Genomic DNA, 22329 nt, shown 5'->3' with positions numbered 1-22329 from the left:
GTTGCTGCCTTGCTATGTTTTTGTCTTAGGTCTCTCTTTATGTAGTGTTGTGTTGTCTCTCTCGTCGTGTGTGTGTGTTTTGTCCTATATTTATATTTGATTCATTTTTAATGTTTTATCCGCATGAGGCCTTTTGCCGGGTTTTGCCAGGGTAGGCCGTCATTGTAAATAAGAATTTGTTCTTAAACTGACTTGCCTTGTTAAATAAAGGTTAAATAATAAAAAATAAAAAAGACAGCTGCAGCACTCGGGAAATTATGTATACTTATTACTTTTGATACTTAAGTTTTAAAAAATCAATTACATTTACTTCTGATACTTAAGTTTACTTAAAACCAAATACTTTTAGACTTGTTCTCAAGTAGTATGTTACTGGGTGACTTTCACTTTTGAGTCATTTCCTATCAAGTATGACAATTGGGTCATTTTTCCACCGCTGATAACATGTTCAACTACCTAGGACATTGGCTCGAATCTAGCTTTTCACCTATCTTATGGACTTCTCATACCCCAAACCCCGGCCTAGTCTGTTTGGTCTGTTTCGTAAGCGTTCCCAGAAGTCTTGCAATATTGCGCCTATGGATTTAGAAACTCTGAGACATGCGATGACGCGTCCCTGGGTTTAGAAAAGCTACGACCACGTCTTCTTCCCAGAGATGATTGGTCCAGAACGAGGTCACAACCTCCCACCCGAAAACACTGCGATTGGTTGGTGAAATCATCACATTGGAGGGAAACAATGGCTGAAGTGGTAAATATTTTCCAGGGCGTCCAAAAGAAAAGTTATCACCGATAAGCTCGTTTAGTGTAGAAAGCAATCTAGCACAAAAGTATGCAAACGAGTCTTTACTCGAGTAGACAGCTAGCTAAAACAATTAGCGCGATATGTGCTAGCATAAGATAGCTAGGTTTACTTGTGCTGCTAGCGTCAATGTTTATTTTCATCATTTGCGTGCATAATATGCTATGTTTATGCTCAATTCTAACCAAGCCAGCCGCCCCCAACCGGCTGTTTTTGGGCCGATCAAACTAGACATGCTGAATGAGATGGTTGGTGTATGGCAGGGGTATTCAAATCTTACCTCACGAGGTCCGGACTACAGCTTTGTTTTCTGTTCTACCTGATAATGAATTGCACCCATATCAGTCGCTGATTAGATGGGAAGAATGGAGAGAGAAAAAAGCAAGAGAACTGGCTTCGAGGTCCATATTTTAATTTGAAGGGTGTATGGTGTCATCGATGAAGTTTGCTAGTTTGTCAAATGTTTACAAGTTTATCCAACTTACAGTAACGTTAATTCAGCATGTAAGGCATTGATCAAAGCTTACTGCGTGTGTGTGTGTGTGTGTGTGTGTGTGATCTCCCCCCTTCGTTCAGAATTCTGACAGTGACAGCGACCTTGAGTCGACCGCCCCCGTGAAGCCTCAACCCAAACGGCGTCGTATCATCGACCCCTCGTCTATTACCACCGTGCCTATCTACTCGAACAAGGTGTGGCCCATAGAGATCCTATTAAATGAGTCATATTCCTGTTCCTATTTAATTATTCAAATTCTATGGTGTGAAGTTATTTACTCCTCTGCTACTGGCATAGTCAATTCTATTTAAATTTGCTTTAATGATTTTATTGACTGGCAAGGTCTATGTGTCTGTGATTCTCTGTATCAGTGTGTTGCCTGAGTGTATCAAAGTAGATTGATCCCATCCACACACATATTTGGATATGTACATCAACTGCTGCAGATGAACAATTGCAAAACTCCCACACAGATGTTTTGCCTTGCCAATGCAACGGGGCTGGGCTATTTGTCAAATCTATTTCATTACCAAATACGGCTCATTTTGTATTTATGTTTGTAGGTGAACAGCAGCTTACAGCTGAATCCAACTCTCTTCGCCTGTGACGTTAACACAGGTATGAACTACAGACGGACTGACAGAGGTCTGTTCTGCTACTAGTTAATTCCTGATCAATTCCTGTCTGTTGAACTGAACATGGAGTTTACATTTACATTTAAGTCATTTAGCAGACGCTCTTATCCAGAGCGACTTACAAATTGGTGCGTTCACCTTAAGACATCCAGTGGAACAGCCACTTTACAATAGTGCATCTAAATCTTTTAAGGGGGGGGGGGGGGGGGGAGAAGGATTACTTTATCCTATCCTAGGTATTCCTGAAAGAGGTGGGGTTTCAGGTGTCTCCGGAAGGTGGTGATTGACTCCGCTGTCCTGGCGTCGTGAGGGAGTTTGTTCCACCATTGGAGGGCCAGAGCAGCGAACAGTTTTGACTGGGCTGCGCGGGAACTGTACTTCCTCAGTGGTAGGGAGGCGAGCAGGCCAGAGGTGGATGAACGCAGTGCCCTTGTTTGGGTGTAGGGCCTTTGATGGGAGTTTGATGGGTGGGTGTAATTTCTGGAACGTTCCAACAAGATTCTGTTACAAAAGTCGCAAGGTTGCCAACCAAGTAGCATGATCAATTCACCTCGCTAACGAGCTGCCGAATAGGCATCAACTCACCACGTAGCTTATTCTTAATGTTTGTCCATAGACATTTTTCAGAATAAATGTGGTGAGTAAAAACTTTATGAAATAGCCCACTCCCTACCCGGTATCTTATTCGGCCGCTATACAACTTTCTATGCGTTATTGTTTGACAACCTTGTTATTTACGAAGTTTTTGGAACAGATTCCTGTTGGAACGTTCCACAAATTATGCCCATCCAAATTTGATTTCTCTACCTAGGTGACAATGCAGAGGAGGTCAGTTTGTGGGCCAAGTCTCCACCCTCAAAGAAAAAGAAGCCAAACATCATTACCTTGAATGACTCAGAGGATGAGTCTGAGCCAGAGGACAAAGATCCGTGAGTTACTTGCTGCTAAAGGTGTACTCTGCCCTGCTTTCATTTACTGTGTTTACTGTATATGTAGCATGTTTTTGTACTACCCCAGGCAACCAGAAGGTGGCAGTAGTGTATTTAATTTGTATTTATGTACAATATTTCAAGTATGGTTTTAAAGCTGCAATATTTAACTTTTTGGGGGACTTGACCAAATTCACATGTAAATGTGTGTTATAGAGCTGTCATTTTCATGGAAAGCAAGTCTAAGAAGCACTAAATCTGTTCTATGTGTGCTATTTCTATGCTTCCTGTTCTTAAGTTTTGTTTTTGCGTTTTTTTAACTTTCAGTTTTGCACACCAACTTCAAACCGCTGAAAATACAATATTTTTGGTTATGGAAAAGATATTTCACAGCGGTTTAGATGGTATAATGATTCTCTACACTATACTTGCTTATTTTGTCACACAAACTGAAATTAGGCAAACTAATTAGAATTTTAGCAACCAGGAAATAGTGGCCGATTTCTGCGTAGTGCATCTTTAACAAATTCTTAGTTTAAGTAAGTAGCCTTGCATGAGCTTTGGCTTGTGCGAGCCAGAGCGGCTCACAATTCTTTGTGTAGTAACCTCTTCCCCCCCCCTAAAATGCTCTCTCTCTCTCAGGGTAGACATCCGTTCCCCCTCTCCACCCCCACCTCCAGGCAGCCCTTTTGTCAAAGTATCCAATCGGGCCAATCGAAAGATTCTGTGAGTTGATGTTTTGTCTATGTCCGAGACAGAAATACAATGCCCTTTCAGTAATGCAATTACAATATCATCACCAGTCACTTTATCGGTCTCTCTACGCCTGTCCCCGGTGGCTCTCTCTTTCTTTCTCTCTCTCTCCCTCTCACTCTCAGAGAGATCAACAGAAAGCTAAAGGCTGTGGGCTCTCTCCTCTCTCCCGAGGCCAAGGAGCGGTCTGGACGCCGCGGCTGCCACTCCCCTCCTCTCACGGAGTACGACGATGATGATATCATCCTCGTGTCCCCAAACTCCCGGCCCAGGAGCCAGCCCTCGCCCCCTCCCAAGACCACAGCCCCCTGACATCCAGAGAGATCGCCCTCAAGTTCCGCAGCCGGACAGACCTCTACAAGATCCCTGTGTTAACTGTAAGAATCAGGAAGAGCACCACTTCCTGTTGTGTCATAGTGATGCTCAAGTGAGTGTGTCGTGATTCAGGTTAAAGATGTAGGTTGTCATTAACTGGTGGTCCAGGGTTGGTTTTGGACATTAACTTCTAGGGGCTTCTAGGGGTTTCCCAGATTCAGAGTAAATCTATTCCTGGACTAAAAATCTCCTTTAACAGAGACTTCATCTAGAGGATCAAAGAGGGCTTTTGTGTTCAATTCAGGCTGAATGTATGCTGAACAAAAATATAAATGCAACATGTAGAGTGTTCGTCCCAAAAGATCCCAGAATTGTTTCATACGCACAAAAGCTTATTTCTCTCAAATGTTGTACACAAATTTGTTTACATTTACATTACATTTACATTTAAGTCATTTAGCACTTATCCAGAGCGACTTACAAATTGGTGCGTTCACCTTAAGACATCCAGTGGAACAGCCACTTTACAATAGTGCATCTAAATATTTTAAGGGGGGGGGGGGGTGAGAAGGATTACTTTATCCTATCCTAGGTATTCCTGAAAGAGGTGGGGTTTCAGGTGTCTCCGGAAGGTGGTGATTGACTCCGCTGTCCTGGCGTCGTGAGGGAGTTTGTTCCACCATTGGGGGGCCAGAGCAGCGAACAGTTTTGACTGGGCTGCGCGGGAACTGTACTTCCTCAGTGGTAGGGAGGCGAGCAGGCCAGAGGTGGATGAACACAGTGCCCTTGTTTGGGTGTAGGGCCTGATCAGAGCCTGGAGGTACTGAGGTGCCGTTCCCCTCACAGCTCCGTAGGCAAGCACCATGGTCTTGTAGCGGATGCGAGCTTCAACTGGAAGCCAGTGGAGAGAGCGGAGGAGCGGGGTGACGTGAGAGAACTTGGGAAGGTTGAACACCAGACGGGCTGCGGCGTTCTGGATGAGTTGTAGGGGTTTAATGGCACAGGCAGGGAGCCCAGCCAACAGCGAGTTGCAGTAATCCAGACGGGAGATGACAAGTGCCTGGATTAGGACCTGCGCTGCTTCCTGTGTGAGGCAGGGTCGTACTCTGCGGATGTTGTAGAGCATGAACCTACAAGAACGGGCCACCGCCTTGATGTTAGTTGAGAACGACAGGGTGTTGTCCAGGATCACGCCAAGGTTCTTAGCGCTCTGGGAGGAGGACACAATGGAGTTGTCAACCGTGATGGCGAGATCATGGAACGGGCAGTCCTTCCCGGGAGGAAGAGCAGCTCCGTCTTGCCGAGGTTCAGCTTGAGGTGGTGATCCGTCATCCACACTGATATGTCTGCCAGACATGCAGAGATGCGATTCGCCACCTGGTCATCAGAGGGGGAAAGGAGAAGATTAATTGTGTGTCGTCTGCATAGCAATGATAGGAGAGACCATGTGAGGTTATGACAGAGCCAAGTGACTTGGTGTATAGCGAGAATAGGAGAGGGCCTAGAACAGAGCCCTGGGGACGCCAGTGGTGAGGAGACAGATTCTCGCCACGCCACCTGGTAGGAGCGACCTGTCAGGTAGGACGCAATCCAAGCGTGGGCCGCGCCGGAGATGCCCAACTCGGAGAGGGTGGAGAGGAGGATCTGATGGTTCACAGTATCGAAGGCAGCCGATAGGTCTAGAAGGATGAGAGCAGAGGAGAGAGAGTTAGCTTTAGCAGTGCGGAGGGCCTCCGTGATACAGAGAAGAGCAGTCTCAGTTGAATGACTAGTCTTGAAACCTGACTGATTTGGATCAAGAAGGTCATTCTGAGAGAGATAGCGGGAGAGCTGGCCAAGGACGGCACGTTCAAGAGTTTTGGAGAGAAAAGAAAGAAGGGATACTGGTCTGTAGTTGTTGACATCGGAGGGATCGAGTGTAGGTTTTTTCAGAAGGGGTGCAACTCTCGCTCTCTTGAAGACAGAAGGGACGTAGCCAGCGGTCAGGGATGAGTTGATGAGCGAGGTGAGGTAAGGGAGAAGGTCTCCGGAAATGTTTACATCCCTGTTAGTGAACTTTTCTCCTTTGCCAAGAGAATCCATCCACCTGACAGGTGTGGCATATCAAGAAGCTGATTAAACAGCATGATCATTACACAGGTGCACTTTGTGCTGGGGGCAATAAAAAGCCAATGTGCAATTTTGTCATACAACACAATGCCACAGATGTCTCAAGCTTTGAGGGAGTGTGCAATTGGCATGCTGACTGCAGGAATGTCCACCAGAGCTTTTGCCAGATAATGTAATGTTAATTTCTCTACCATAAGCTGCCTCCAACTTTGTTTTAGCGAATTTGGCAGTATGTCAAACAAACCTCCCAACCACAGACCATGTGTTAACATGCCAGCCCAGGACCTTCACATCTGGCTTCTTCACCTGTGGGATTGTCTGAGATCAGCCACCCGGACAGCTGATGAAACTGAGGAGAATTTCTGTCTGTAATAAAGGCCTTTTGTGGGGAAACACTCATTCTGATTGACTGGACATGGTTCGACAGTGGGTGGGCCTGGCTCTAAAGTGGGTGTGCCTATGCCCTTCCAGGCCAACCCATGGCTGCACCCCTACCCAGTCGGGAAATCCATAGTTTAGGGCTTAGTTAATTTATTTAAATTGACTAATGTCCTTAAGTGAACTGTAACTCAGTAAAATTGTTGAATGTTGTGTTTATATTTTTGTTCAGTATAGTTATGAAATTCAATTAGGAAAACTGTTACCTTGGCAACAGTGTAATTTTTATTGCAAGAATCAGGAGGAGTGTGCCAGAACTGAGATCAGTCACAGCCGGATGTGATGCATTGTGATGAGTGTGACTGCTTTTGAATCCTGTGCTCCACAAGGACTCTCAAAGCCTACTAAGCTAAAGCCTTTAGTGTTATTAACTCAGGGGGCGCTAACACAAGTTTTCTGGTGTCGGGCAAGGTTACTCATCATCACGTTAGCTTAGCTAAGTGAGCCACCGCTACTACACAAGTACACTGGAAGTATCTTCTAGTTCCTAACTTGAGGCTCTTCATTCCCAGACGGTGCCTCTGAGCAAAGCGGTGGAGCAGCTGTCAGTCAAGCTTAAAGTACCGCCCTCCCGCATCCTGTTACTGAGGAGAGACATAGAGCTTCCTGTCCACTCCACAGCCAATGAGCTGGGCCTGGGCATCGCTGACATCATAGGTGAGATGACTCATAGTGGCGTACATTAGTGGGATGCACACTTGGATGTCTCACACAGTCGTTACAATGGGGAAAGTGTCGCACCTCACCTTCTAATGCAGTGGTTCACAACTGGTGTTGCCTCGGGAAACAAATTGAACCAGGTTGTCTGAGTCACAACCCAATATTAGCATTGCGTAAAAAGAGTGCTTTTGTGCTAGATTGCTTTCTACACTAAACAATGAAATGCTAGTCACCAAATCTGGAAAACTATTTTTATGCTATATTGTATGTAAATGTAGCAATTATATGACAAGGGAACAACATTCCCACCTGTTTCATTGTCAATGATAAAATGTTGACCATATTCTTGATGAAGAATGATAATAAACTGGTTTGAGACTCAAAAATCTACCAAAATAGTGCTGCTAATAGCTCTATATTGAAAAAAATAATATTCTGAGATTGAATTATATATATTTAAATTCATTATCATTTCTACATACTTTCTAGCTGATTTAAGTCGTTTTAAGTTCAGACTGGAGTATAATTTTATTTCATTTTTACAGCCACAAGTTGAAAAACAGTGTTCTAATGTAATGCTTCATAATTTAAGGCAGCAACTCCACTCTCAATGTTTGATCACAAACCCTCTTTTCTGTGCTGTTGTTTTAACCTTGCCCTCCCTTCTGTCAGACTGTGTTGTCATAGCAGCAGATGATAAACACGAGTCTGAGCAAAGTGGTGACATGCTCACTGTGCGACTGCAGGCCAAGGAGAAAGGCTCAGCACAGGAATATTCCCTACACAAAGTGAGCATTATCCAACGTTTCTCACAATTAAGAATTTGGGGTTGAGCACAAAGGTGTAAGGTTCAAGGGCAGAGGGAACAAAGCTGTTTGGAGTACAACCTTGGTCTTAAACTCACCTTTTCTTCTCAACTGTTCATAAAGAATAGATCCTAATTCCCTTACTCTCATTTTCCCCTTCTCTCGCATCTCTCATTCTTCTCTCGCTCCCTCCCTCACTCTCTTCCTCAGGATGCCCCCCTGGGCTCCATTCTCTCCCAGTATGTGTCCAGTATGTCCGTGGATGCCAGACGCAAGGTGCGCTTCCAGTTTGACGGGTCAAAGGTCGTCCACAGCCAGACGCCTTCCCAGTTGGACATGGAGGACGGGGATGTCATTGAGGTGTGGGTGTAAACACCTGTGGTATTTTCATAGAGCTGTGGTTTTCAAACCTCTCCTCTGGGATCCCCAGGCGTTTCAAAATTGTGTTGTAGCCCTATACTAACTCACCTGATTCACCTAGCCAAGGACTTGATTAGTTAACCATTTTAATCAGGTGTGTTAGCTGATATAGTTAAAATACATGAAACGGCTGGAGGTCCCCAAGGAAATGTTTGAGAACCCCTGTCATAGATGATTTAGTTGTATATGCGATGGACACAACAAACAAAAAAAGGATAGAAAGATGTCCCAGTGCAATGATCTTTTAAGATGCACTTACTGCACTTGGTCCAAATAAGACTCTTCAATATTGCCACTGTCAATTTATGATTGTTTATTTTTTGTTTATTTTTTGAACCGATTTTGAAATAAAAATGTCTGTTCAAATGAATGCACTGTAATGTTGTCTGAATTGATTTGAAATGGACCTGTACACTGGTGTGGTGAGCACTCAATCCGTTGGTATATGACGATACGAGCGCTGATTTCGTAATCATGCCCCAGTGAGCTGAGCTAGGCATGTTTCACTGTGACATGTTTTAGTATGGAGAAATGCCTCTTGTGGTTATGCCTAGTATGTAGCCTAGTTATGCTAAAATATTTCAGACCAGTGTATTGCAGTTCATTTCATCTTTGACTTAACCACTCAAAAATATTTTACCTATTAACAGTGAAACAACAACCAGTCTCAGACATTTCACAATAGAACATACCAGAGGGGGGCATCGTAGTAGTTAGGCTACCTACATTATTGGGATTAAATGGTTACCACCAGTGTTTGGAATAGATTGAGTTTGTTGATTTAAAAAAAAAACACCATGGGACGCCTTTTCACAGATGTATTTGTCAAAGGTCTGCGCTGGGTCTGTGTAAACTATGCGATTATATTGGAGACCGGTTTATAGCAGTGAATGTCATCTATTAATTTACTGTTATAGTATTTATAAGTAGCAGCCATATAACAGCAAGGGAAACGAATTGTTCTCACTTTGATCGAACATTCAGATTTGTCTGCCTGACTGCCGCTCTTTACCTGAATTGTTGAGATTTTCTTGTGATCACAACAAAACTTATTTTGCTCAAATAAAGATGGAAATAAATTGTGTTTCTTTAAAAAGATGGGCTTGGCTGACATGGACTTTTTCCTAGCCTTATTCTCCTTGTGGTTACCCAGCATTGTTGCTTATTTACCAGGTAATAATAAGTGAAAACGAATCAAGGACTGAAGCAATAGACTCAACGAGAGCTTTAAATAAATGCTGTATCTTTGAAAAGCTGGGCCTGGCTGACATGAATCGTACATTAATGGGAAAGGATCCACAGACACAAGAGGCTGATTATCTTTCTGCACATCTCTTTATTTACAATGCTGATTGCCATGGTTAACAAGACATTGAATGCTACCTGAATTGACTCATTGAAGTAACATAAGTAGGCCTACAGTATCACAGCGAGGTTGAACAGGTTGTGTGTGTTAGTCAGATGATCCAGTGTCCACATCAACACTATTGATTATTATCTAACCCCAGTGCATGTGGTGTACTATGGTCTTAGCCATGCTCTCACTAAACAGCATGTTTTCTCTTTCTCCCTTTCCGGAGGCCCTGAGACTGTCGGTGTGATCGAAGCGTTGGACCGTAACTGATGACACTGGCCTGACACCTGGACATACCTGGCCCAATCTCCCCTGGCCCCCCTCTACCTTCCTGTTGCTGCCTCCACTGGTTCTTTATTTGTGGATGTATTATTAAACTATTTACTTTTACTATTTGCCAATTAAATATATTTTGGTTTTGCTATCTATTTAGTGTTCAGTCTCTGGTATCAGTTTCATTGTTGGTCGATTTCCAAGGGAGGTGGTGTTGTAATAAGTCATGTGAGTAAGGGGCGGAAGTTGGATACAATTTCAACATGGCTGCGCCGCGATGATTAAGAGTGCCTAGTTGCGCCTCACAAAAACAGCGGTTTACCTTCGTCCGACCAGTTTTTCAGAAATGTTGACGCTGGTGTGTTTTTAGCTAATGCCACATATCCCCAGAGCAGATCTGACATCAACACAGGACCCGAGACAGATATAAATTCGCGAAGACGCATCAATCCCGACTCATCACTGCGTTGACCAGGTAAACAATGACAACAAGTAGCTTTGACTCATACAGCCACAAAGCTATTATGGACATATGTTACAAAGTATACGAGAATCGGTATGAGTACACTACTGGGCTGCTAATTAGGGAATACAGTTGTTACATATTATTAACTAGCTAGCGTACTGACGTTGATGACTGACCAAATATGTTAGGTAGCTTTAGTTTTGTAGCTAGCTGGCCAGCTAACAAGGCGATTGGTAATTGTTTACGGTGCCACTGGTTGCTAGCAACAAGCTAACCAATCCACGTCCCATGACTATAGGGTCGGAATAGCTAGCTACATAATTTGCTGTCCAGCAATCACGTAACGATAGCCAGCTAACTTAACTAACGTTAACTACATGTCTACTTCTGCAACCTTACAAAGACAATGGAACCCTGCTCAAACTAGATCAAATTAATATAGTCAACCATAATTGAAAGAACATCCATTATGTCTCGCAATCACTGTGTGCGTGCGTGTAAACAGTCTGTGATATTATCTAGCCATCTGTAAACAGACGATGCATTTTAACCCTCTACTCTAGACATCGTTTTGTGGTTAATTATGCACATTTTAGCTTGTTGTTTTGAAGAGGATGTTCGTGTATTAGCCTGCCGGTCAGCACAACTTGACCCGACAGTCTGGTGACCAGCTGGAGTTCGTCTTTGTCTGACGTTAAAAAACACTTGAGGAAATGGGGAAAACCATACAGAAACCAGACTCAAGTCGTAACTCATGGTTCTATCTATGGTATCTTTCATTACATGGGTTTCCTCATGTACTCTTTCTAAAAAAAGAGTCCATTCTTGCTGAAACAAATGCTGATACAAATGCACACACACGCACATTCAGACACGTGCTGTCCATGTTCACATGACAGTAAGCTAGTTTCGTTGACGTACATCACAAGACTACATTGCTAAACTCCCCCCTTCTCCCACATTCTCTGACTGTCTTGTTCCCCTGGCTCTAAATGACATTACTTTCCCTTTAGCCAAATAACACAGTCACACCACTCACATTAGCGTTGGTTTTACAATGACACACTTTTTAAATGCAATTTGTGTGTCTGCCATTCATTTAGGTTTTTTTCCTCTCCTTTGTTTTTGCCAGAACTCTTTGCACATGACTTCAATTTAACTCAAGGTGCCTACTTTGTTGACCCAAAATGACCTCGTCATTCTGTTTCCTTCCTTGATCTCTCCAGCAGCTGTGATGTCTCTAGCCGACCCCACCTCGGACACCACGCCCTTCTTCTCCGATGACAGCGAGGCAGAGGGTTCAGAAGAGCCTGGTGCGGGGCCTAACCAGCGCCGGGAAGAAGAGCCAGCCAGCGGAGTGTCCAGCTTGAGAGCGGTGTTCACTGTTATTGTCCTGTGTTTCATCAACCTGCTCAACTACATGGACAGGTTCACTGTGGCTGGTATTGACAATCTAACGTTACACCAACATTTACCTAACCCAACGCTCGCCTAACATTTCTTTAAAGGGGAGCTACATATCATACGTGTTTAGAAATAGATCCTCATCTTAAAGCCCCCAAACAGTCAATCTGATTCCCATGTAAAATAGCCTTATGTGTGACTTAAACATCAGTCATAATATTTTTCCCAGATTTGATTAGATTAAAAAAAAAAAAAAAATGTAAGTAGTTTTTCTCTCATGTCAAACTACAAGGAAGTCTGATAGAGACTGAGTGGGCGGGGAGCTAGTAGGCTGTAGGCGGGGAGCTCACCTTGACTGGCGGTTCTTTTGAAAACGCCTATGTCAAGCAGTGTTGCACTGAGATTATCTCAAACAAATTTTGCTGACACACAAAGCAACTCAAACAACATTGAAATTGCATACAACATCCAATCCTGTCATACGTCATGATTTCACTTTGGTTATTGTAAACAGCATCAATATAAATGTTGGCTATATAATTCATCTAGCTAGCCCGAATGGAATTGTCTGCACTGTTTATAAAGCTAGCTAATTCATTTTGGACAATTTCAGTTGAAACTTTACAGGGTGAGGTTTAGGCAGACTTGCAAAGAAAAATACATATATCAGACTGGCCAATAAAAATAAAAGATTAGGATGGGCAAAAGAACACAGACACTGGACAGAGGAACTCTGCCTATAGAAGGCCAGCATCCCGGAGTCGCCTCTTCACTGTTGACGTTGAGACTAATGTTTTGAAGGGTACTATTTAATGAAGCTAACAGTAAAGGACTTGTGAGGCATCTGTTTCTCAAACTAGACACTTTAATATACTTGTCCTCTTGCTCGGTTTTGCACCAGGGCCTCCCACTCCTCTTTCTATTCTGGTTAGAGCCAGTTTGCGCTGTTCTGTGAAGGGACTAGTACACAGAGTTGTATCAGATCTTCAGTTTCTTGACAATGTCTCGCATGGAATAGCCTTAAATTCTCAGAACAAGAATAGACTGACGAGTTTCAGAAGAAAGTTTTGTTTCTAGCCATTTTAAGCTTGTAATTGAACCCACAAATGCTGATGCTCCAGATACTCAACTAGTATAAAGAAGGCCAGTTTTATGCTTCTTTAATTAGAACAACAATTTTCAGCTGTGCTAACATAATTGCAAAATGGTTTTCTAATGATCAATTAGCCTTCTAAAATTATAAACTTGGATTAGCTAACACAACGTGCCACTGGAACACAGGAGTGATGGTTTCTAATAATGGGCCTCTGTACGCCTATGTAGATATTCCATTAAAAACCAGCCGTTTCCAGCTACAATAGTCATTTACAACATTAACAATGTCTACACTATATTTCTGATCAATTTGATGTTATTTTAATGGACAAAAAAATGTGCTAAGTGACCCCAAACATTTGAACGGTCGTGTGTATATTATGATAATTTCACACAAAGAACAATCATGAATCTGTTTGCTACGGAAGCATATGCCACTCCTAAAAAGCATGTTGTATTAGACTATCATAACCACAAGATATTATTTGGATAAGTCATTTCTCATATGTCGTAAAACACAGCTTTGTCTCTGTCTTGTTTAGGTGTTCTGCCTGACATTGAGCAGTACTTTGGGATCAATGATGGGAAGTCAGGGCTGCTCCAAACAGTCTTCATCTGCAGCTACATGTTCCTGGCTCCTGTCTTTGGTTACCTGGGCGACAGGTACAACAGGAAGATGATCATGAGTGTGGGCATAGGCTTCTGGTCCATCGTGACACTCGCCAGCTCCTACACGCCCAAAGAAGTGAGGGACACTTCCTAACTATCATTTTCAGCAGGGGTTGGAGCCAAAATAGTTCTGAACATAATCATTATATTTTGGGTTCCGATCCACTCTTCCGACCAGCAAAATAAAACCGGGTTGAACCCTAAAAAAGTTACGGTTTATATCATTCCTTTCCGTAGCTTTTCTTTTTTTTTTTTTTTTGCAGAGCAGCACCAGAAATTAGAAATAAAAACACGTCTTACCTTTTTGTAGTTAATAAATCCAATGTGAAACGTGACCTATAGTATCCTTAACTAGCATTGAAAAGGTTAACGTTAATCCATTATTCTCTTATTAAAAATGTCTTATTTAAAAAAAAAATTTTTTTTTTAAAAATCCTTAAATTAAAAAAAAAAATCTCTCCCTAATTTCCTGATTACCCTTGTAACGTCAGGCTATGCTTCCGAGGGGCAGGTTGGCTATACACACCAGGGTTTCCGATTTTAATTGTTTATTTTGTATTTTTTGTTGTTGAAATAGCAATAAATAACATCGTAGCTGGCCGGGATGTCTTTCATAGCCTACAGATGAATTTGCGCCTACTCCTTGCGCACACGTGCGCCTGCTGCTGAGAGAAAGGGAGAGCCAGAGAGGTAGACCTACTGTAGGCGATCGCCTTTTGTTGGTAATTCATTGAATGCCACAAAATAATAACATGTTCCCTATAAACAGTGACTTAACTTACTTTTGATATTACCCTAATAAAGTTACGCACCTTTTGTGAAGGTGTGGTATGGCTATTATTAGGCTTAGCTACAGCAGGCCTATGAAGGCAGTGAGCACAGACACTCTGACTGACAGTTGACCTTGAGATGAGGAATGTTTTAGGCCTTCCAGAGTTACTCCTATAATCGAATAATGTAATAATTCTATAAAATAGATTCGGATCAAAAATGAACGAATTAGCCTCCTGTATATCTGTATAGGGAGTTGTAGCCATTGGACAAGTACCGGCAAATCTCTCTTTCTCCCGGTCTCTAGGGCTAAGCCTATGCTTGGGTCCTTTAAATAATATATATTCATATTTTTAAAATATATAGTACTGTGAACACCTAGATCTATATGCATGCAATGGCCAGATGCATCTATTGCTCAAATCTCCGACCCGTGAGGTAGACAACTATTGTTTTAGGAAAGTAAAAAATAATGGACTATAAAATTTGGAACTCCAGAAATATATGAATTGGCATCAAACTATCTGTGTGTGTGTGGCAACTCCTCTCTGTCTGTCTGTCTCCTTGTGTGAAGAGATGTGAGCTAGAGTAAAGCTTGAGTACATTTTAAAGCTCCTGTCTCCACCGAATTATGTAAATTCGTCTTCAGTTTTAATGCTGCCCATTTGTTGAATAACCTGAATCTTGATTCCCTGGTGGCAGTTTTAGTTTAATGTTGAATATGTTAAATAAGAATGCCATTTTTAAATGTAAAAAATGGAGCAGTGGTCTAAGGCACTGCAACACAATGTTTAAGGCATCACTACAGAGGGTTCGATCCCAGGCTGTGTCAGAACCAGCCATGACCGTGAGTCCCATAGTTCGCCCACAATTGGCCCAGCGTCGTCTGGGCTAGGGGAGAGTTTGGCCTGGGGGTCTTTACTTTGCTCATCGCGCTCTAGCGACTCCTTGTGGTGGGCTGGGCGCCTGCAGGCTGACTTCGACTTTTAGTCCAGTTGAATGGTGTTTCCTCCGACACATTGGTACTGCTCGACCTTCGCCTCTCCCGAGCCCTTTGGAGAGTTGCAGTGATAAGACAAGATCGCAATTGGATATCAAGAAATTGGGGAGAGAAAGGGGGTTAAAAAAATATGTATTGTGTTGTTGAAAAATGTACCTGCATTTATTTTTTAAATATTTTTAATGTTTGTGTTGAATGTGTTGTCCTCGGGGCACCATTGAAAATGAGACCCTGGTCTCAATAGGCTCCCCTAATTTTAAATCTTAACCTGAAGACATGTTATTTTCTTCCCCCTCTCCCCTCCCCTCTTTCTTCCCCTCTCTCCTTCCTCCTGTCAGTATTTCTGGCTCCTGTTGTTGACGCGTGGCCTGGTGGGGGTTGGGGAGGCCAGTTACTCCACTATCGCCCCAACCATCATCGCTGACCTGTACATCAAGGAGAGGAGGACGCAGATGCTCTCTGTCTTCTATTTCGCCATTCCAGTGGGCAGGTGAGGTCATAGAACATAATAGAACATAGTAATGAATACATCTGTGTCCGTCTTTGTTATCTGTCTTGGCTTATGTGATCGGAGGAGCGAAATGTGTGGTGAATGTTTGTTCCATTGTCCTTCCTTCCTCAGTGGTCTGGGCTACATCGTGGGGTCAAAGGTTGATGACTTGGCAGGGGACTGGCATTGGGCCCTGAGGGTGAATTAACTAAAATTAAATTATTGAATTAACCTGAGCTTTTGGATATTATACCTCTCAACACAAAAGTTACTCTAAATACATGCACTCTCAACCATAAAGGGAATAATACACTGTAATACAAACATGCATAAAAGCATAAAACCTTTCATCTGACTCTTAAATTCAATGTGTCCATGTTTTAGTTACATCAATTATGCCATTTAAAATGGTGTGTGTCCCCCCCCCCCCCCCCAGGTGACTCCTGCATTAGGACTGGTAGCGGTGCTGTTGCTGCTGTTCGTGGTGAAAGAGCCAAAGAGGGGTGCTATCGAGGCCCGACCGGAGCACACACTCCAAAGGACCAGCTGGCTGGGTGACATGAAGGCTCTTTGCAGGAAGTATGTCTGCCATCGCAAGCCCAGTGTCAAATGATATCCCTCTGTAGAGCACTACTTTTGACCAGAGCTGAGTATCATATCACATCCTATTTTCTATATTGTGCACTACTTTTGACTGGAGTTGAGTCTGAAATGTTCCCTATAATAGTCCACTATGTTTTGACCATATCTCTATAGCTCTGTATTCATTGCACAATTCTAATGCATCTTTGGTCCTATAGAATAGTTATCAAAACAATATCTTTGTGTGTGTCTGTGTGCAGCCCCAGCTTTGTGCTGTCTACGTTTGGCTTCACGGCAGTGGCCTTTGTGACTGGCTCCTTGGCACTCTGGGCCCCGGCCTTCCTCTTCAGAGCTGCGGTCTTCACCGAAGGGAGGCCCCCCTGCGTTAAGGGGCCATGCGACACCTCCGACAGGTAACACACAGACATCTGATAGGTAACACACACACCGACATCCAACAGGTGACACACAGGAAGTAGGCGCTGAACAATGACACTTTATAATCAGTCAGGATGTTAAAGGTATCATCAGACTCCTCTGCAATCACAGGATAAGATTGAATCATCACAACGTTGTTGCCACTACTACACTCGACTCCTGATAACTGCAACGGCTTGAGGTGACCGTAGGAGTCAGTGAATAGAGAGCAGCAGTAGAGAATGGACATCAAACGTTTGCCTTAAAAGGAATCCAGTTTATCAGGAAATTGTCAAAACCTCACACACAAAAAAAACCCACACAGATGAGTCAGCAAGGGTAAACAAATGTCTCCCGTGGAATGAATTGTTATGAACCTTCTCTCACTCTCTCCCTTCCCAGCCTGTACTTTGGCATCATCACAGTTGTGTCGGGGATCCTGGGCGTGGCCAGTGGTGCAGAGGTCAGTAGGAGACTGAGGTTGAGGACGCCGAGGGCTGACCCCCTGGTGTGTGCTCTAGGACTCCTCCTCTCGGCTCCCTTCCTCTACCTCGCCATCGTCTTCGCTCAGGCCAGCCCCATCGCCACATACGTAAGTCGACACCCATCTCTCTCTCTCTGTGTGGCCGTGGCCGAATACCTGCGTTCTCAATAGGAGGCATTTTGGGTATGGACAATTCCACTTAGATTTGAGTTGCCTTTTATTGTCCCCAGTACAAGGTGTAATGAACCATGCTGTTTATTCAGCTTATTCATATGCCACCCCAGTCAGGTGGGTGGATTATCTAGGCATAGGAGAAATGCTCATTAACAGCTATGTAAACAAATTTGTGCACCAAATTTGAGAGACGCTTTTTGCACGTCGGGAACATTTCTGGGATCTTTTATTTCAGCTGATGAAACATGGGACAAGCACTTTAAATGTTGCGTTTTATAGTTCTGTTCAGTATACATGCTTTACTTTCTCAGACAATTAGCTTTCATTTTGGACACCTAATCTGATATGCTCCTAGGAACTTCTCGTTGGTCCTTTTACCTGGAAATGACCATGTGCTTAGACTATTTTATAAGTAGGTGAAATTTAGAAAATCTAGTTTGGTTTAAACGTCAGGGGTGTTATACTCATTTCGGCTTTTCATCTAGTAGAATTTGCGACACAATATTGAGGGAGAGAATCGCTAGTGTTTGACAACAGCTGATTCTCAGATATAGTGCCAAAATAAAGGAATGGCGGTAATCAATTCTTATTTACAATGACGGCCTACCCCCCCGCCAAACCCTCCCCGGACCCGGACGATGCTGGTCCAATTGTGCACCGCCCTATGGGACTCCCGATCACGTCCGGTTGTGATACAGCCCGGGATCGAACCAGGGTCTGTAGTGATGCCTCTAGCACCGAGATGCAGTGCCTCAGACCACAGCACCACTTGGGAGCATGTGCATCGGCATTCGATTTTACTGAACAGGACGTAAATAGAATGTAGTATGATTAGTACACAGTATGCAGTTTTAGTAAGACAGATTTTGGACACAGCCTCTGCCTTTCTCACGCACGCACACACACACACACACATACGTGCACATGCTTTCCTCTCTGTTGCCGTTGTATCCCCAGTGTATGGTATTAGTAATGGTGGTCTAACCAGTTTTTTTTTTTTTTTTTTTGTGTGTGATCAGGTGTTTATCTTCCTGGGAGAGACCTTCCTGTCTATGAACTGGGCCATCGTAGCGGACATCCTGCTGGTGAGTTCCGATGCATAACAATCCCCTATCTAAACGCAAGGCGGTTGTGCCCTATTCAATCAATGTCCATATACAGATGTTTCTCGTCAAATTAGTGTGATCTGTATAGAGCCGTGTTTCCCAACTCCAGTCCTCGAGTACCCCCAACAGTACACATTTTTGTTGAAGCCCCGGACAAAACTCGCCTGGTGTGCTTGTCCGGGGCTACAACAAAAATGTGTCCTAGCTGGATAATATGGAATCGGTTTCTGTTGAGGAATTTAGATCATGCCAAGACAGTGTAACTCTTTAGTGCACGTGTTTAACCTTCCGACCTCAAGGTTACTTTTGTATTGTGCCCTATTTTATAAGATATGAAAAAACTCTTCCTCCATCTGTCTCAGTACGTGGTGGTCCCCACGCGTCGCTCCACGGCTGAGGCCTTCCAGATCGTTCTCTCTCACCTGCTTGGAGACGCTGGGAGTCCTTATCTCATAGGCGTGGTATGTCTCGTGATTGTTATCACACACACACACACACACATACACTACCGTTCAAAAGCTGGGGAGTACACAGCGTTGTACCAGATCAGATCAGTACCAGTTTCTTGTCAATTTCTCGCATTGAATAGCCTTCATTTCTCAGAACAAGAATAGACTGACGAGTTTCAGGAGAAAGTTCTTTGTTTCTGGCAGTTTTGAGCCCGTAATCGAACCCACAAATGCTGATGCTCCAGATACTCAACTACTCTAAAGAAGGCCAGTTTTATTGCTTCAGCTATGCTAACATAATTGCAAATGGGTTTTCTAATGATCGATTAGCCTTTTAAAATAATAAACTTGGATTAGCTAACACAACGTGCCATTGGAACACAGGAGTGATGGTTGCTGATAATGGGCCTATATATTCCATAAAAAATTGTCATTTACAACATTAACAATGTCTACACTGTATTTCTGATCAATTTGATGTTATTTTAATTGACAAAAAAATGAGCTTTTCTTTCAAAAACAAGGACATTTCTAAGTGACCCCAAACTTTTGAAAGGCTATATATATACACACACGTGCATACCTACACATTTGATACACACACGCTTGTCTAAAGAAACAGAGTATGATCCTCATTTACTGTGTAACATCTCTTCCTCCCTCCATCCATCCATCCATCAGGTGTCAGACTCTCTGAAGCAGACTGACTCGTACCTGTGGCAGTTCCGCTCCCTGCAGCTCTCCCTCCTCACCTGCTCTTTTGTGGCAGTTGGGGGCGGGGCTTTCTTCCTGGCTACCGCCCTCTTCATCGAGAAGGACCGCCAACGTGCCACAAACTACGCACCCTCAGGTGAGAGGCTAAACTTGGAGCTACGTTTTTGCACATGAGCCTCGGGTGAAGCCATGAATGCATGCAAAGTAGTAAAATTCAATGAGGGGCCTTTAAAAAAAAAAAAATAATCTCTTATTTTACCAGGTAAGTTGACTGAGAACACCTTTTCATTTACAGCAATGACCTGGGGAATAGTTCTAGGGGATGAATAAGCCAATTGAAAGCTGGGAATGATTTGGTGGCCATGATTGTATGAGGTCCAGATTGGGAATTTAGCCAGGACACCAGGGTTTACAACCCTACAGTAAGTACCATGGGATCTTTACTGACCATAGGGAGTCAGGACACCCATTTAGTGTCCCATCTGAAAGACGGCACCCTACGTAGGGCAATGTCCCCAATCACTGCTCTAGGGCATTATATCTTTTTTTTAGACCAGAGGAAAGTGTGCCTCCTACTGGCCCGCCAACACCACTCCCAGCAGCATCTGGTCTCCCATAACAGGGCCGACCAGGGCTAACCCCGCTTAGCTTCAGAGGCAAGCCTGCAGTGGGATGCAGGGTACTATGCTGCTGGCCCAACACTGTTGATCCTGCTAACTACAGATATGTGAGAGTGAGCATTGAGAGACTAACAATAGTTGAGAGCAACCACAGATGAGACCGGTCATGATGAGTCTACAGACCACATGTGATGTTAGCAGAGAGAGGCTAGCAACAGTTACAAGAAACTGCCAGGGCACATTCTGCTCATATTGATAATCAATATACAATGCTTTAATTGTACTGCATGTTCTTTCCTTGACAGATGATGAACCAATTGTTGTACCCAAGAGCGGCAGGTCCACGAGGGTACCAGTGTCCAGTGTTTTGATTTGAGGAGATAAAAGGGGCTTTGGAGGCTCCTGTGGAAGATGCTGCACCCTGATTGGTCCCTATTTGTGACCAATCGTGCAGCAGTGTTTTTACGACTAGGGTCTTTGATTGGACAATGCCCTATGCAGAGACTTTTATTTATTATGTGTAACATTTGATGTGATATGGTTTTTAATACCTTTATCTGCTGAGGAACATGGCAGAGTCAGAGCTGCCAAACCTTCCGCTCATAATTTCCTGGTGTTTTTTGTAGTCACCAACAAGATATTCCACTTCTGATTGGCGTCACATATTGGCATGACAATATGAGACATAGGGACTTATGAGAGATGTATGCAGACGAGTAAACAGGAAGCCAAAGAGCCACATCAGTGGAAGGCTAACCTCTGTGGCTGGAAGAGGTGACCGGATAGAAGAAAGAGGGAGCTTTAGAGGTGAAGCAACTTCTTTACCTGAGGGAAAGAAGGAAGCAGAAAAGCCTTTTTGCGTTCTGATGCGTGCACCCCCGTTATATCTCCTGTTGAAGCCAATGTGTCACAGGGTCACAGATAGGGGTGTCACTCTTAGACAGACACTCATCCTTTACTCCACAGGGACTATATCTCGACGGTAGAGACCTCTGGAAAACCGCCAGGATATTTTTCACCCAGCGCTCTTGAGTGGTAACCACTACATCCCTACTACTGCTGCTGTGCTTATTGCTTGGGTCTGAAACACAGAGCTCTGATTGGCCACGGAATAACTACGGTCGGCCCATATCAAAGCCATTCCAACCAGTGCTGTCATCCTCCCGTCAACAAACTAAGACTGTAAATATGATGCTTGTCCGTTCAGTGTAACCACATACTACATACAGTATCAGACTGAGAAAAGGGAGTTTGCAGGCACAGGCCAGTGGTACCCGCATTGGACTTCAAACCCACCGATCAGTTGTTGCATTTTTAACAGATTAAGCCAAATCATGCTTGTTCGGTTTTTAAACGCGTTTGGTATATTATTATAATAATTATTATAATAATAATAATAATAATAATAACACTAGATTTGTCCCTCAGCGACATAGAACGTGGTGGAGGGACAAATGTATGTTTCAGACAGGTCCAGAAGGTAATCTATGGTTTTAGACCTTTTTTTATTTTATTATTATTTTTATTTTTTTAGTAATTACTGGTGTTTTTATGGAATGATCTTGGGAGGTCAGGTGCACTTTGGGTTTTTGTGACCTCCTATAGAGGCACTGATGTCACAACGACCAGGAGATCAAATCAGGTCTATTACAGAGTGTAAATTTCTTAGTTGTCTGAGGAAAATGAATATCCCTTTTTTAATGAAGGCGATTGTTACATTCTTTGAAAAAATAAGAAGGGTTATTTTGGAAAGTGAATCCTTAAAATAATTAGTTAAAGTTGCTAGTTTTTAACCTGAATTTAATTTGATGTAACCTTTCGTTGAAACATTAAACGATGAGAATGAACCGTTGATGAGATGACTCCTGGAATGATTTTGCTATGTATCTGCGCAGATG

General features: G+C 43.3%; 2 protein-coding genes across 3 annotated transcripts; both read left to right on the top strand.

The window, feature by feature from the left end:
• Positions 1–593: 593 nt before the first annotated feature.
• On the top strand, positions 594–8733 carry nfatc2ip (nuclear factor of activated T cells 2 interacting protein). The gene is given in 10 exon segments (XM_029635351.2): positions 594–751; positions 1379–1492; positions 1862–1916; positions 2745–2862; positions 3505–3588; positions 3741–3895; positions 3898–3992; positions 6990–7134; positions 7810–7925; positions 8154–8733. Coding segments are annotated over 10 exon segments (1056 nt in total). The 5' UTR covers positions 594–739; the 3' UTR covers positions 8316–8733.
• A 1490-nt stretch (positions 8734–10223) lies between these two features.
• Positions 10224–22283, top strand: LOC115110030 (protein spinster homolog 1-like). 2 transcript variants are annotated; one of them, XM_029635349.2, is made up of 12 exons: positions 10224–10465; positions 11686–11898; positions 13498–13700; positions 15734–15885; positions 16018–16084; positions 16322–16464; positions 16728–16880; positions 17287–17476; positions 18562–18627; positions 19011–19109; positions 19779–19947; positions 20737–22283. In XM_029635349.2, exons 2-12 carry the CDS (start codon positions 11691–11693, stop codon positions 20805–20807), a joined length of 1521 nt encoding a protein of 506 aa, XP_029491209.1. In that variant the 5' UTR covers positions 10224–10465; positions 11686–11690; the 3' UTR covers positions 20808–22283. The 2 variants fall into 2 exon arrangements, with proteins under 2 accessions (XP_029491209.1, XP_029491208.1); XM_029635348.2 differs by having other exon boundaries at positions 10225–10465; positions 11683–11898.
• Positions 22284–22329: the final 46 nt, after the last annotated feature.

Source organism: Oncorhynchus nerka, linkage group LG26, assembly GCF_034236695.1.
Source record: "Oncorhynchus nerka isolate Pitt River linkage group LG26, Oner_Uvic_2.0, whole genome shotgun sequence".
NCBI lineage: Eukaryota > Metazoa > Chordata > Actinopteri > Salmoniformes > Salmonidae > Oncorhynchus > Oncorhynchus nerka.
The sequence above is the reverse complement of the archived record's forward strand: the minus strand, read 5'-3'. Positions and strand labels throughout refer to the sequence as shown.

What these genes read in the sequence shown, in the direction of transcription:
- LOC115110030 (XM_029635349.2), top strand. Translation starts at nt 11,691, where the DNA reads ATGTCTCTAGCCGACCCCACCTCGGACACCACGCCCTTCTTCTCCGAT. An exon ending in GCTCCTACACGCCCAAAGAA is followed by an intron (nt 13,701 to 15,733) that starts GTGAGGGACACT and finishes TCCTCCTGTCAG; the next exon opens with TATTTCTGGCTCCTGTTGTT. An exon ending in ATGAAGGCTCTTTGCAGGAA is followed by an intron (nt 16,465 to 16,727) that starts GTATGTCTGCCA and finishes GTCTGTGTGCAG; the next exon opens with CCCCAGCTTTGTGCTGTCTA.